This window comes from Schistocerca piceifrons, chromosome 8, assembly GCF_021461385.2.
Source record: "Schistocerca piceifrons isolate TAMUIC-IGC-003096 chromosome 8, iqSchPice1.1, whole genome shotgun sequence".
Taxonomy (NCBI): Eukaryota; Metazoa; Arthropoda; class Insecta; order Orthoptera; family Acrididae; genus Schistocerca; species Schistocerca piceifrons.
In genome coordinates, this window is record NC_060145.1 from 34,022,918 (window position 1) to 34,039,338 (window position 16,421).

At 37.5% G+C, this 16,421-nt stretch overlaps 1 protein-coding gene across 1 annotated transcript in view; it reads right to left on the reverse strand.

Moving 5' to 3' along the window:
- LOC124711541 (phenoloxidase 2-like) overlaps window positions 1–7,948 on the reverse strand; it is a 54,388-nt gene extending 46,440 nt beyond the window's left edge. Inside the window, exon 1 of the mRNA XM_047241675.1 lies at window positions 7,807–7,948. Within this exon, the coding sequence (XP_047097631.1) occupies window positions 7,807–7,890 (84 nt within the window). The 5' untranslated portion in view covers window positions 7,891–7,948. The remainder of the gene's footprint in view (window positions 1–7,806) is intronic.
- Window positions 7,949–16,421: the final 8,473 nt, after the last annotated feature.

Here is a 16,421-nt window from a genome sequence, read left to right on the forward strand (position 1 = left end):
TCTGAAATTATTTCCAGTGTCAAGATATTTATGTTCATTTACGGACATGTATTTGTGTCATTAGATATAAAGTGTAATTCTGTGCACTTGAATTCTGTCTACATTATTTTGTGTGTGTGTAAGCCTAACACACATACAAAACTGGTCAATTTTGTTCACGGCATTGGACCACCGGAGGCAGAGAAACTAAAAAAACCTAACTCAGTATGCCCAGATGGAGTTTCGAGACTTGATGCTCTTGAATGAGAGCTAGCTGTCAGCTTGATTAAAAATAATTGCTCATATATATGTCTAGGTGGTAGAAATGCAGTGAATATTATCAGTGCCTTTATTAGAAACACTAATAGATGTTGTGTTAAACTATATAAATCTAATTAACAGCATCTAGAGGAACTGCTTATGGAAACTGGTTGACAGAACCAAAACATGATGAGAGTATATAGACCTGTTTTGAACTAGACTTTAAATTTGTATTAAAATTGTCCATGTATCCGAATTAAGTCCTCCAAACATATTTATATAATCAGTTTATTACAGGCTAGTCTCACACATATCAAGTGCTGAAACTATGAGTGAAATAAATAAAATTTACTAAAAGCTATTTTTATGTATAGAACTTAGAACATTCTGGAAGATGATTGCTGCACAATAGCTGCCGTCACTATTCATATTTCAAGGAGTAGATTTATTTAAAAGATAAATGCAGAAGAGGAAGTGCATGTGATGAATACCCAAAGAAAACCCAGAATCATATGACAGAGTAGACATTTCAGTATCACAGCAGAAAACAATGGGAAAAATAAGGGGGAGAAAAATGCCAAACAATCAATAAGCTGAAGAAATCACATTAGGAGATCCTTATCACACAGTGATTTATTTAAGCAGCAAACTAATTATTTTATATGATAGTTGAGATGGGACAGAAACTGTGATTTTTACTATACTAAGGACTTACAAATAGAAATTGACTGAAATGGGTTAGAGTATTGAACTGTGAATTTTTTTCAAAAGTTTAACTAAACAATGTGAGGGCTTAAGTCCCTCACTGATTGGTTGTGAGTGAAATAGTAATTGAGCATTCTGCCCGTTAAACTCAGTTACGCAGACACAGTTGTTGTAAGTGCAAAATCTTTTTCTGTAAAATTTACTAATTAAAAATATCCCGTCCTGCATCCTACTTGTAAACAGTTAAAAGTTTTATTTTGAGCCTATTTTGCCACTGTCACACCAACTAAGGAGTTTTATTTCAAATTCAATGATTAATGTTTTCTCATCAATGAAATAGCCACAGCAATCTTCAAAAACTGCAGAATGGCTTTACAGAGAAACTGCCTTCATGACAGGCAGTACCATGTTAGACAAGTGAACATATCAGTGACTTGCAGAACTAGCACTCCTGAAAGAAAGGATACTGCAGACACATGGCTTAGCCACAGCCTGGGGGATGTTTCCATAATGAGATTTTCACTCCGCAGCGGAGCCACTATGCTCATTTAGAACATTCCAGCTGCATACTCCAGTTGTCCTCCTGTTTCCTTGTCCTCCATACTCTTTCTCTTCATTCTTTTCTTTATCCTTGACTCCTTGGTAGCAGCTGTCTCTCTTCGGTTACCTGCTGCTTATCAACAGCAGTTAGAGCTGAAACCATATTCTTTCCCATCTGGATGTTCAATTTCTTCATAACATTGATCCTTGAAATTACACCATCTTTGAATGTTATTATTGCATCCATTACACCAATCTTCACCACTGTCAGCCCAACAAATACAGTTTTGTGTATCCTCTAACACATACAGCTGTTGAAGCTTTCATTTAAATTCTGAGAGAGACTATGCATATATTTCCTAAGCACATTTTTATTTTCCAGATCCCTATGTATAGGCCTAATTGCCTCCATTACAGCAAGTGGTAAGGAATGCTTGTTGGTATATTGTACGCCTGTAGCATAGCTCAACCAGTACTTGCATCACGAATATTCCCCTTTTGCACACAAACCATGCTGTGGGGTTTCATCTGTTGACACTCTGTGAAACCATGTTGTCCAAACAGCTCGTCTCATGTGATACAAATCTCCTACATTTCTCCTTATTGCTAGTCCATAATATTGAGTCAAAAAATCAATTTCACTTTTTGTAAGATGATCTGGACCACCTATGTGATTTCCACCTGACAGTTTTTTTCCTCTGAAGTCTTTACATAATTTTCTCAGCCGAGCTCCCAGTCTTTTTTTGTACATGCCCAACACATTCAAGCTTTTCTATCAGTGTGTCCCCATACGGTCTGTCATTAACAACAGTAGTGTGACCTAAACAGTCTCCATCCCCAAGGTAGCCTACACACCTCACACCACGACTGACCTCTGATCTTCTAAAAATGTTTAGAACTCCTTTCGTTTCAATGTTCCCACGTGGGCCATCAGAGTTCTTTACATAAACATGGGTGCCGATAAATTTACTTGAACAACCCTGACAGTGCTTTGTTAGGCATTCATAATTTAGTATCTTACCAGTTTCAATAAATGTGGTAGTTACAACCTGTTCAGAGAAGTATGACCTCTCTTCTACCAAGACCCATCAAATGCTGCTACAATGTCTGTATTCTCAGTCAAGGTTACTGCTTCTTCTGCTGCTCTTTTCATTGAATGTTCACTTACACCACATAAAGCATTATGTATTAATTTATTGTATCTGTCAAACCTCAGTAGAGGTGGAGGTAAATCCATCACTGCACAAAAAGTCTGAGCAGCTCTCCTTCTCCTTCCAATACATCACATTCCATAAGTAAGCTGAATATTTACACTGTAATGTCGACTATCAGTTACTGGCGATGTCATAGTATCTCTGTGCATCTTACACGAGTTACAGGCAATCGGTAACCAACTTAAAGATCCTTCCTTAATGATATGTCCTCAGACACATCAATATTATCTTTGCAATTGTAGTACTTACATTTCACAGCACTCTTCATAAGTCTTGACAGCATATTTAGGTTCACAATAACATTTCCATCATTATTGCATTCAGAAAGCGAAAGTTTATGTCTAGAAGCACTGCCTGTAGACACAGTTTCCTCGGGCAACTTTTGAAGCAATTGATGTGTATTATTCGGTTGTGTTTGGAATTGGTTGCCGCGAAACTTTCGTTTGGTGCTAAATTTCTTTACTTTCAGCATTTGTAGCACACACACACACACACACACACACACACACACACACACACACAAGGAAACAAAACAACACCCAATAACCACAAAACCACACGTGTATTAAATTCCAAAATCATATATTCTCAGATCAACTTTACAAGCAAACATCTGTATTTACATTCGAACCATAGCCTTTTAGACATGCCTGTACTTTGGTTCCAGGAGTCAGTGCCTTTTAGAATACACCTGTGTTAACAATCCATAACTAACAATGGGAAAAATGGAATAACAAAATAAAGTATCACGTATTCTGATGCACTTCAAACTGACAGATAGGTGTGGCCCCTGTGCAACATTACATTCAACCTCAATTTTAGAACGAATGGAAAATGATAATCCCCATAAACTATACATTTTTGAAATCAGCGTGAAATGCTCTTTTCTATAGACCAAGACTTTTTCCCACTTTTTGGTCATTTTCACGAGCATATGCTCTTAACATTAGAGATGTGCACAGAATATCACCTTTCTCCAATCTTTTACCTCTACCTGTTTTTAATTAAATGTAATTACATACTTTTGAGGAATTGGAAAACAAGATTAAAGCAACAGTAACTTAAACATATAAAATTAAAGCTAGGACTTGTGAAATATAAGCAAAGGCTACATTTAACTGAGAGCAACATTGAATTCAGAATTCATACAGATGTGACAATCTCATTTGTGGCAATACATTAACGAATTCACACTGTTGTAAGTAACCAGCATTTACAATAGTCAACATTTTGTTGTTACATTTGATCTATATGTACAGCATACTATGCCAAACTGCTAACACATATTAGGAGAGCAATTATGCCCACTTATATGTATGTATTGTATTGTATGTTAACCGGGGACCTAGAAATGATGAAGAGGCTTCGTCCCCACCGCATTCACAGTGATCCACAACCCCACAATGACTACCGCAGTTCACTTCACCCATCCACCGCCCCACACCGAACTCAGGGTTATTGTGCAGTTCGGCCCCCGGTGGACCCCCCCAAAGAACATCTCACACCAGATGAGTGTAATCCCTATATTTGCATGGTAGAGTAATGCTGGTGTATGCATATGTGGAGAACTTGTTTGTGCAGCAATCGCCGACATAGTGTAACTGAGGCGGAATAAGGGGAACCAGCCCGCATTCGCCAAGGCAGATGGTAAACTGCCTAAAAACCATCCACAGACTGGCCGGTTCACCGGACCTCAACACAAATCTGCTGGGCGGATTCATGCAGGGGACCAGGCACTCCTTCCCACCCGGAAAGCTGTGCGTTAGACCGCACGGCCAACTGGGCAGGCTTATGTCCACTTACTTTTTGCACAACAGCACATAGAAACGTAATTGAGATACGTGTCCACATATTCACCTACTATAACAAACAGTTATATTCCCACTAATCATTATTACAGCAGATCTTTCCAGCATATGTATATAATGTATGTATTTATTTGCATCCATTGTTTTGTAAGCATGAATATGTTACCTTGTTCATCTGCATCAGGCATAAAGGGCAATGTAACCAATTTTGGAGATTTGTTTAGTCGGTAGGATTTGAAGTATCTTATGTTAACTGAATCTGCCAAAAAGGCACTTACTTCAAGCTGACTGCAGTCAGTAGATCTATGGTGCTATGGTGACCATGTCATATACTAAGATATTTAGTATATTTTTTATACTGTAAGATATTTAGTATATATATACTATAAGATATGTAGTATATTTTTCCCACGTGGAATGTTTCCCTCTATTATATTCAAGACATTTAGTATTACGGACATTATACTGAACTCCTGTTATCAGAGCACTATGCATAGTATGGGGACAATACTGATTTCACTCATACTTGTTTATTACAGTTAGAGCTATCAAAGAGTATGTCAATGATTTAAAGTTCCATTAACATCTGTAAAACTGTCTTTACCAAACCAGTAAAAGTTGCAACTGTTAGTGAGACAGATAGGTAAAATAACAGAACCTTTTTACTCAAAATTATGGAGATAAGTTATTTAAAAAAATGAAGGAATATGCACATTATGTTAAAAATCAGTTACTCCAACCACAGGCTTAAGGTCTTATGGAATGTAGTGGAATGAGAGACAGGACAACGGTGGAAAGAGCAGGATATCATGACTACTGAATTAAATGGAAGGACTATAAATGCTCAGTCACAGGTAGAAAATGTGTTCAATAATCATTTCTTAAACATAGTATAAATTACAGAGCAAATAGTTCACAAGAAAAATCACAGAAATATGTCCAAAAAGCACCTCATAAAATTCAGTTATATGAATGTATCACCAACTTCTCCTCTGAAATTAAGGAAATTATATCTTCTCTCAAACATAAAAGTTCATCTGTGGATTTGATGGCATTTCTAATGGAGTACAATTTTTTCCAAAAAATGGAAAATCCAAGCTGGAATAATGCTAGTATTATGGAAAATATAGATGGCTACTCACCATACGGAGGAGAAGTCGCATTCGTAAAAAAAGGCTGCTATACATTTAAGCTTTTGGCCAAAATGCCTTGTTTTAAGTAGAAAATGCACACTCCCACTCACACTCACACACACAAAACTACTCACACAAATGTGGCCTCTGTCTGTGGCCAATGGGGCCTTGCTGCTTCCATCTGTGCCAATACAGGAAGTGTCCTTATCCCTCGCCAGAATTCAGATCCACATACTGTTGAGTCAGACCTCAGTGAGCAGAGACAGCGGCAATGTCTGTGTGAGTTGTGCTTGTGTGAATGTGTGTGTTTTCTACTTTGGAAGGTCTTTTGGCTGAAAGCTTAAATATATAACAGTGCCTCTCTGCGACTTAACATCTCCCCTAAATGATGAGTAGCAGTCTATCCTTCTCATAATTTTGTTGTGAATATTTGTTCCCATTTAGTAAGCCCAGTCTTATTTCAAATATGTAATGCATCATTAGCTCGAGGCATATTTTTCCAGAGACTCTGAAAGATGCCATTGTTAAACACCTTTACAAGAAAAATAATAGCAGAGACATCAGTAAGCTGTTTTGGGGAGAGACGAAACAGTATGCTGACGTATTCTGTATATTTTCATGCAACAGTGTCATATAGAATAATGTTCTGACGCAACTAGTCTTTAAGAAAGTCTTTATTGCTCAAAAAGATCCTCTAAGAATAATAATTGGTGCTCATCCATGATCATCTTCTATACACCTGTTTAAGGAGTTGGGCATTCTGACTGCTGCTTCACAATACATTTAGTCCTTGATGAAGTTCATTGTAAATAATCCACTGCAGTTCAAAAGGAAGAATGATTCACATAATTACAATATGAGAACAAAATGGCATTCACTACTCCACATTAACATAATATTTAGCACAAGGAGAAGGCACAAAGCTGCAGCTAAATTTTTCGTAACTTACTGAATGATATAAAATGTCTGATGGACAGCAAAGCAAAATTTTAAAACAAATTGAAAAAGCTCTCTCCAAAATCATGTTGTTTTCTGTAGAAGAACTGTTATTGTAATGTGTGAAAGATGGAGGGTAGGAATTACCACAATTCACATCTGTATATTAAAGAAAACCAGATGTTTAGCATGTTGCCATATTTACAAATTAATTTGTGATGTGAATGTAAAATAACTCATTCCACACTAATTCAGTTTATTGAGCAAATGTTCCTTAGAACATGAAATTAACAAAAACAAAAACTGTTACATTATGTAGGATAAAATAACAATTAACTAACTATAGATGATGAACTGATATGTGTATTTTGCAGACACTAGATAGTTTCACTATATTACCATGTAAACACTGGATCAGAAAAAAGTTATTTGTCATGAATATTGGCCATTATATTTAGCCTCTGTGCCTGCACTAGAAACATGAATCTCATCACTATATTTTTCTGTACAAGGGCTCTCATAACCTATTAATGAAAGACCATAGTTCCATTTTAAAGCTCCCCTTCTTTCTATAATAGAACTAAATACAGGAACCCCTCCCCCACTCCCCACTGTCCATATGCCTACCACTGTGGTCTTATTATAGCACGCCATTGTCTCCTTAACATAATGCTCAAGAAATTGGCTGAGTACTTTATATACAATCATAATAGCAAGCATTTTACACATTTCACAATGTCGTGTAAATTCCAATGGAGAAGTTTATACAGCAGCTAAGATTATGTGACATTTTTGTAAACTGTACAATGGTGGTTGTTCAGAATAAAGTTAAGGACTAAAATAATGACTTGCTCTAACAGTCAAATCTAACATGGAAAATCATTCTCTGAGAGATGTTGCATGCATATTACTCTGTTAACTCATTTCCATTCAGTGATAAGATGCTTTAAATATATCAAACATTTTCCCTAATTTTCAATGTAGAAATGAAAGGTGGCATTAATTTCATTGCAAGTCAAGGTTTTCAACACACACTACGTAAAAACAATTGTGACTATGGATTGTTGTTATTAGGAAGTGTTATAATTCAAGTAAATGATAAATTTATTGATATTTTTGTTAGCAAATATAGAAATAAATACTTCTTGAATATTTAGTAAATGGTTGGATGTTAATTTGCCTGAAAGACAGTTGCCAACAGATCAAACTACTGCATTAAACTATACTCACCAGATAGTCAGTTGGCAGCTTGAATACAATTTTGCTGTCTTTTCCTTTAGGCACAAAAAGTGGTTCTGTTGGGCGATCAAACATGAGATACAGATTTTTAGGGTTACTGAATGAAATAGGGTTTGATTTTGGCCCTGTTAAATTCAAGAAATTGTGTGGTATGTTCAGGCCACTCCATGAGAATGAACTGGATTCTGACTTTGATGAAGAGTAAGTCTGGGCCTGGAAAAAAATGACAAATATTATTAGCAAAAAACATTCATGTGTCATGTGACCTATCCTAGAATATTGCTCAAGAGTGTGAGATGTGAAGCAAATATGATTAATAGGGGATATTGAAAGTATGTACATAAATGGTCACAGCCTTGTCTGACCCAAGGGAGAGTGTTAGACAATTGCAAAAATATCTGAACTAGCAGATGCTTGAATAGAGACACAAACAATCCTGTGAAAGCCTGTTTGCAAAGTTTCAAGTACCTGCTTAAGTGAGGGTCCTTGGAATTTACTGCAACGTTGTATATATTGCTCCCACAGCTGCCGTTACAACAAGATTAGGCTAGCTGCAGCACGCAGAGAAGTGTTTAAGCAATCATTCCTCCTGCATTTCATAAGTGAACAGCATAAAAATAAGTCATAATAATGGGAAGTACCCTCTGCCACACACTTCAAAGTGGTGTGCAGGGTATAAATGTTGATGCAGAGGCAGACACTGATTAAATGATTACATAGCAACTTTGCAAAAACAGACATAATGTCTTATGGGATAACAGCAAACAGTGATTTTATAATGTTACTTAAAATCCGTCTTGACTGCAAATTTTTTATTCATATGACCGGTTTCGGTTCATTCAGAACCATCTTCAGATCTGATATTTCAGTTACAGGAGTAACCCGTCCAAATACAGAAACTTGATGTAGCATGTGAAAGTTGCTGGATTTGGATGGGTTACTCCTGTAACTGAAATATCAGATCTGAAGATGATTACATAGCAACTACTATGTTGTAGTAGGCCTGCAATAGGCCTACTGTTCAAAGGCAATGCATGAGTTTGCAAACACTACTTGTCAGAATCTTTTGTCTTCTGACAGTTATAATAAGGGAAGGAAACATCTATGTAATAAATCTCATGGTAAAAAAAAAAAAAAAAAATGGAGACTGCTTTCGTGAAGGGTGTTGGATGGTGGGCTTAAACTCTACCAAAAGGTAAAAATCTTAAAACAATCGACAGAGCTGTGCTCAAGTAGAACTAGATACTGGCAAAAAGTCTTAATGTTTCAGCTGACTGTGGAAAACCAATAACCCACAGGAACTGAGGACATAGTCTCCTTTCTGTCTGGGCTGGTTCTAGTACATCAAACACAACAGGTGGAGATGAATAAAATTTTCATGCTCTCCAAGTGCTATAAATGAATATCAGTTGGCCAGCTGTAGCAGTCTCTCACATTGTTTTATACACCAGTTTTTTGGCCATTACTACAAGTAGCTTTCATGAGGATCGTATAGCCCCTACTGTCATAAATACATAAACTGATGAAGTGAATTGAGCTTATAACAGTAATCCTGGTTAGTAAAACAACCCGACGAGATCTTTATAAACCTAGAATTGCTTTATTCAAGGAGACCATAGCCACAGAAGTCTACAATCATACTTCATGAGCTTGTAACAATACAAGCACTAGGCTCATGGAATGAGAGGTGGCAGAGGAAGCACCAACAGTTAGTGCGGTAGTTGCACAGGGCTACCTCTGGTAAGCAGTGCCAATGGACATGGGATTTTTCTTGACGAGTCCATTCAGGCATGGTTGAGGTGACTGGGAAAGACCTCATGGTGCCTATAGTGAAAGAAATATAAGATGCATACGGCATTTTCAAGAAAACTGCATTACAGACCTTACAAACACGGCACAATAAAACCAAATACACCATAAAATTGCAGTGCTAGGACAAGCTCATTGCAACTGTAAGTATGATTTTATGGTAAGCAATACGAAAGTTACAACTGGTTTTAATTATGAAATTTACACTGGGCAATAGAAATTGAAAAAGTTATACCATTTCAGTGATCACATCATATGAAGCAGCAAATGAAAGCTGAAAATATCTGCAAACAGCAAATAGACTACATTTCAAATACAGAATTCATATAAAAAGTTATATATGATTTTATAAAAGTTAGATATGCAACCATGACATCCATAAATCGTCCACAAACCCTGTAAAGTATGAAAGGACCATGACCTATCTAGTTCCTCACCTGATTATCCCAGGTAATGACTACCTAAAGTTGACTGTTGGTTCTATGTTATGTGACTTTATGTAAATGGCCATTAATGGTAGTTATATTAAGTAGCTAGGGAAGTGTGAATAATAGAAAGTCAAATGCAGTAGTAAAAGAACTGTATCTAGAGGGCAAAAGAATTCTGTTTCTTCATGCTGACAAAATGTATTTTGTAAATTTAACATAAATCTTTCATATTATAAAACTGTATGTAACGATATGTAGGAATTTAGCTAATAACTTATGTAATACTGTACTATTTTTTTAATAACTTTTGTCTGGGTGTAACATTTTTGATTAGTAATCAAAATGTCCTAGATCCCGAGTTTGTAACCAGTAACTGATTAAATTTAGAATAAAAATCATCAGCAATGACAGCTGAAGACTTCCAGTACAAGCAATCGCATTGAGTCTGCCACTGGTCCTGTCAAAGAGGCAGAGGAGTGAACAGAGGATCAGAGCACCTTCTTCACATTAGGATGGGAAACTGCTCCTAAAAGGCAGAAGAATCAGTGGTGATCAATGGCACGACAATGCAGAGGACAATGGAAATCAATACAGGAAAGACACACAATACGTATCCACAGGACATGTTGTCTATGACTGAAAAAGCATCATGATGATCTCTCCATTGGTGAAAGATTTTGTTATAGTGTACCATCTAGATCTCTGGGAGGGCACTCCCACAGGGAAAGTAACCATGAGGAAAAGATTGGATGTCCAACAGAAATGTAACATCCTATGAGTCGAAGTGTGGACCGTCAGAAGTTTAAATATGTTGGGGAAGCCAGAAAATATGAAAAGTGAAATGCAAAGGTTTAGTCTAGATATAATGCAGGTCAGTGAAGTGAAATGATAAAAGACAAGAATTTCTGGTTAGATGAGCATCAGATAGTATCAGTAGTGACAAAGAACGATACAATGACAGCATGATTCAGTATGAATAGGAAGGTAAAGCAGAGAATGAGTTACTGTGAACAGTTCAATAATACAATTATTCACATCAGAATCATCAGCAAGTGAGAACCACCTACAACAGTTCTTGTATGTATGCCAATGTCATAAGTAGAAGACAGTGGAAGTAAAATTATATCAGGAAGGAGGATTGGAATGTCGTGGTAGGGGAAAAAATAAAAGACAGAGTTACTGGAGAATATGGGCTCTGTAGTAGGAATGATAGAGGGAAAAGACTAACCTATTTCAGCAATGAATTTTAGGCAGTAATAGTGGATACACTGTTCAAAAATCACTTGAGGAGGACAAGGAGGAGGAGGAGGAGGAGGTGGTGGTGGTATACTTGGGATAGGCCTGGAGACATAAGAAGATTCCAACTGGATTACATGATGATTAGACACAGGTTCCAAAATCAGATCTGGAATCTGAAGCATACTGATTATTTATTCGAAGGTGAAGGTAGTTACAGTGCCTGTTATCACACGTGTTTAGCTCTTTGACATATCTAGTTATAGGAATTAAATAAAGTTTTTTCTTCCCACGATGTAATACTTTGATTGAATATATTAAATAATCTTTCTCCACATTTTTGTTTGAATTTACCTAATTGTCTGCAAGGTAAACAACTTTTAATTAGGAGCCACCAGTTTTCCTACCAAGCTCAATAAAAATTTATTTGCTGTCACAGCTGTACCAGTACATCAAAATAGTAAGATTACTAAAATAGTAAGTTAATAACAAAAATAGTAAGGTACAAAGGGCTCTATATGCAACCAATTTTCTGGCAGACTACACATATCCTGACCAACTGCACCCAGAGACTGCAATGCTGCACAATTCCTATCGCTGGTTGCAAATTGTTTATAGTAATTTCATTAAGATTATTTTTCGACACAAAAAAAACTGGGGTTTGTCTTGGCTGTTTTAGAGGTAACAAAGCCAAGAAATGCCAAAAGTAAGGAGTGTGCAAAGAAGTGTCTTTTACAAAGACTAAAATTGACCCATGCTCTGTTAGTTAAGGAGCTCAGAGCCATTCATTTTTGTAATTATCTCAGAAAGTATGAAACATGGTTTTCAGAGCTGTTGAACATTATGAAATCATTCTTAACGAAACAAAATACAGTCATGAGAGAGGCTGCAAGTTGCGAGGAGATGCTGTTAGCTATGGTACGTTGCACTTTCTAGACACTGGAAGAAATTAGAGGATCTCAAATTCACTGTTGTTGCACCTCCACAATCATCAAAGATGATTCCTGACACCTGGTGAGGAAACATATCAAAGTAATGAAAAAAAAAGAGACACTGAAGTACACTTTGTTATTATGCATTGGTAGCATAAATAGCCCCCCCCATGAACCATGGACCTTGCCGTTGGTGGGGAGGCTTGCGTGCCTCAGCGATACAGATAGCCGTACCGTAGGTGCAACCACAACGGAGGGGTATCTGTTGAGAGGCCAGACAAACGTGTGGTTCCTGAAGAGGGGCAGCAGCCTTTTCAGTAGTTGCAAGGGCAACAGTCTGGATGATTGACTGATCTGGCCTTGTAACAATAACCAAAACGGCCTTGCTGTGCTGGTACTGCGAACGGCTGAAAGCAAGGGGAAACTACAGCCGTAATTTTTCCTGAGGGCATGCAGCTTTACTGTATGATTACATGATGATGGCGTCCTCTTGGGTAAAATATTCCGGAGGTAAAATAGTCCCCCATTCGGATCTCCGGGCGGGGACTACTCAGGAGGATGTCGTTATCAGGAGAAAGAAAACTGGCGTTCTACGGATCGGAGCGTGGAATGTCAGATCCCTTAATCGGGCAGGTAGGTTAGAAAATTTAAAAAGGGAAATGGATAGGTTGAAGTTAGATATAGTGGGAATTAGTGAAGTTCGGTGGCAGGAGGAACAAGACTTCTGGTCAGGTGACTACAGGGTTATAAACACAAAATCAAATAGGGGTAATGCAGGAGTAGGTTTAATAATGAATAGGAAAATAGGAATGCGGGTAAGCTACTACAAACAGCATAGTGAACACATTATTGTGGCCAAGATAGATACGAAGCCCACACCTACTACAGTAGTACAAGTTTATATGCCAACTAGCTCTGCAGATGACGAAGAAATTGAAGAAATGTATGATGAAATAAAAGAAATTATTCAGATTGTGAAGGGAGACGAAAATTTAATAGTCATGGGTGACTGGAATTCGAGTGTAGGAAAAGGGAGAGAAGGAAACATAGTAGGTGAATATGGATTGGGGGACAGAAATGAAAGAGGAAGCCGCCTGGTAGAATTTTGCACAGAGCACAACATAATCATAACTAACACTTGGTTTAAGAATCATGAAAGAAGGTTGTATACATGGAAGAACCCTGGAGATACTAAAAGGTATCAGATAGATTATATAATGGTAAGACAGAGATTTAGGAACCAGGTTTTAAATTGTAAGACATTTCCAGGGGCAGATGTGGACTCTGACCACAATCTATTGGTTATGACCTGTAGATTAAAACTGAAGAAACTGCAAAAAGGTGGGAATTTAAGGAGATGGGACCTGGATAAACTAAAAGAACCAGAGGTTGTACAGAGATTCAGGGAGAGCATAAGGGAGCAATTGACAGGAATGGGGGAAATAAATACAGTAGAAGAAGAATGGGTAGCTTTGAGGGATGAAGTAGTGAAGGCAGCAGAGGATCAAGTAGGTAAAAAGACGAGGGCTAGTAGAAATCCTTGGGTAACAGAAGAAATATTGAATTTAATTGATGAAAGGAGAAAATATAAAAATGCAGTAAGTGAAACAGGCAAAAAGGAATACAAACGTCTCAAAAATGAGATCGACAGGAAGTGCAAAATGGCTAAGCAGGGATGGCTAGAGGACAAATGTAAGGATGTAGAGGCCTATCTCACTAGGGGTAAGATAGATACCGCCTACAGGAAAATTAAAGAGACCTTTGGAGATAAGAGAACGACTTGTATGAATATCAAGAGCTCAGATGGAAACCCAGTTCTAAGCAAAGAAGGGAAAGCAGAAAGGTGGAAGGAGTATATAGAGGGTCTATACAAGGGCGATGTACTTGAAGACAATGTTATGGAAATGGAAGAGGATGTAGATGAAGATGAAATGGGAGATATGATACTGCGTGAAGAATTTGACAGAGCACTGAAAGACCTGAGTCGAAACAAGGCCCCCGGAGTAGACAATATTCCATTGGAACTACTGATGGCCGTGGGAGAGCCAGTCCTGACAAAACTCTACCATCTGGTGAGCAAGATGTATGAAACAGGCGAAATACCCTCAGACTTCAAGAAGAATATAATAATTCCAATCCCAAAGAAAGCAGGTGTTGACAGATGTGAAAATTACCAAACTATCAGCTTAATAAGTCACAGCTGCAAAATACTAACACGAATTCTTTACAGACGAATGGAAAAACTAGTAGAAGCCAACCTCGGGGAAGATCAGTTTGGATTCCGTAGAAACACTGGAACACGTGAGGCAATACTGACCTTACGACTTATCTTAGAAGAAAGATTAAGGAAAGGCAAACCTACGTTTCTAGCATTTGTAGACTTAGAGAAAGCTTTTGACAATGTTGACTGGAATACTCTCTTTCAAATTCTAAAGGTGGCAGGGGTAAAATACAGGGAGCAAAAGGCTATTTACAATTTGTACAGAAACCAGATGGCAGTTATAAGAGTCGAGGGACATGAAAGGGAAGCAGTGGTTGGGAAGGGAGTAAGACAGGGTTGTAGCCTCTCCCCGATGTTGTTCAATCTGTATATTGAGCAAGCAGTAAAAGAAACAAAAGAAAAATTCGGAGTAGGTATTAAAATTCATGGAGAAGAAATAAAAACTTTGAGGTTCGCCGATGACATTGTAATTCTGTCAGAGACAGCAAAGGACTTGGAAGAGCAGTTGAATGGAATGGACAGTGTCTTGAAAGGAGGATATAAGATGAACATCAACAAAAGCAAAACAAGGATAATGGAATGTAGTCTAATTAAGTCGGGTGATGCTGAGGGAATTAGATTAGGAAATGAGGCACTTAAAGTAGTAAAGGGGTTTTGCTATTTCGGGAGCAAAATAACTGATGATGGTCGAAGTAGAGAGGATATAAAATGTAGACTGGCAATGGCAAGGAAAGCGTTTCTGAAGAAGAGAAATTTGTTAACATCCAGTATTGATTTAAGTGTCAGGAAGTCATTTCTGAAAGTATTTGTATGGAGTGTAGCCATGTATGGAAGTGAAACATGGACGATAAATAGTTTGGACAAGAAGAGAATAGAAGCTTTCGAAATGTGGTGCTACAGAAGAATGCTGAAGATTAGATGGGTAGATCACATAACTAATGAGGAAGTATTGAATAGGATTGGGGAGAAGAGAAGTTTGTGGCACAACTTGACCAGAAGAAGGGATCGGTTGATAGGACATGTTCTGAGGCATCAAGGGATCACCAATTTAGTATTGGAGGGCAGCGTGGAGGGTAAAAATCGTAGAGGGAGACCAAGAGATGAATACACTAAACAGATTCAGAAGGATGTAGGTTGCAGTAGGTACTGGGAGATGAAAAAGCTTGCACAGGGTAGAGTAGCTTGGAGAGCTGCATCAAACCAGTCTCAGGACTGAAGACCACAACAACAACAGCATAAATAGTCATAATAAATAATAGCAATGAAAGAAACGGAAGATACCTCATTGCTGATAAATAAAAAACTCTGTCATCACACTTCTATTTGCCTTGTCGTCTGCCTAATTAGCCATTTTATACAACATATAGTTTTGTGTGCACAAACGGCAGTTGACCCTCTGTTGGGAAACTGGTCAGACTGTGCCATACATGGCACTATTTGATGGGATGGATAGATCCAAGCAACTAACCATCTGCCCAACAAGAAAAACTTGTCAGGAAGTGCCTACACACATCCAATTTATTGGACAGCTAGTAAACTGGTCTGCTATCTAGGAACAGCCACAATTAAAATAAAGACCAAGGTGTAAAAATTAAGATTCAACATTTTGAACATGTATATGGCATCATAAACAGAACTTTGAATAACAAGATAAGAAAAGAGTCCAGAATTAAATTTATAAAATAATGGCAACATTAGTTTTAATATATGTGTGTCTGATCTGTATGCCTGCACAGAAGAACTTGTGTATCATCCAAACACTACAAATGAGATTTTTAAGAAAGGTAGAAGAATGCTCAAGATTAGACAGAATACATAATATAGACATAAGAATGGTACTTAGTGTTCATAATATTGAAAAATGGTGGGTGATTACAGAAGCAAATGGGATGAACACATTAACAGAATGAATGCAGATAAATTGCCAAATAATGTAAGTCATTATAAGCCACAAAGAGATCAGTATTCTCGAAGACCTTC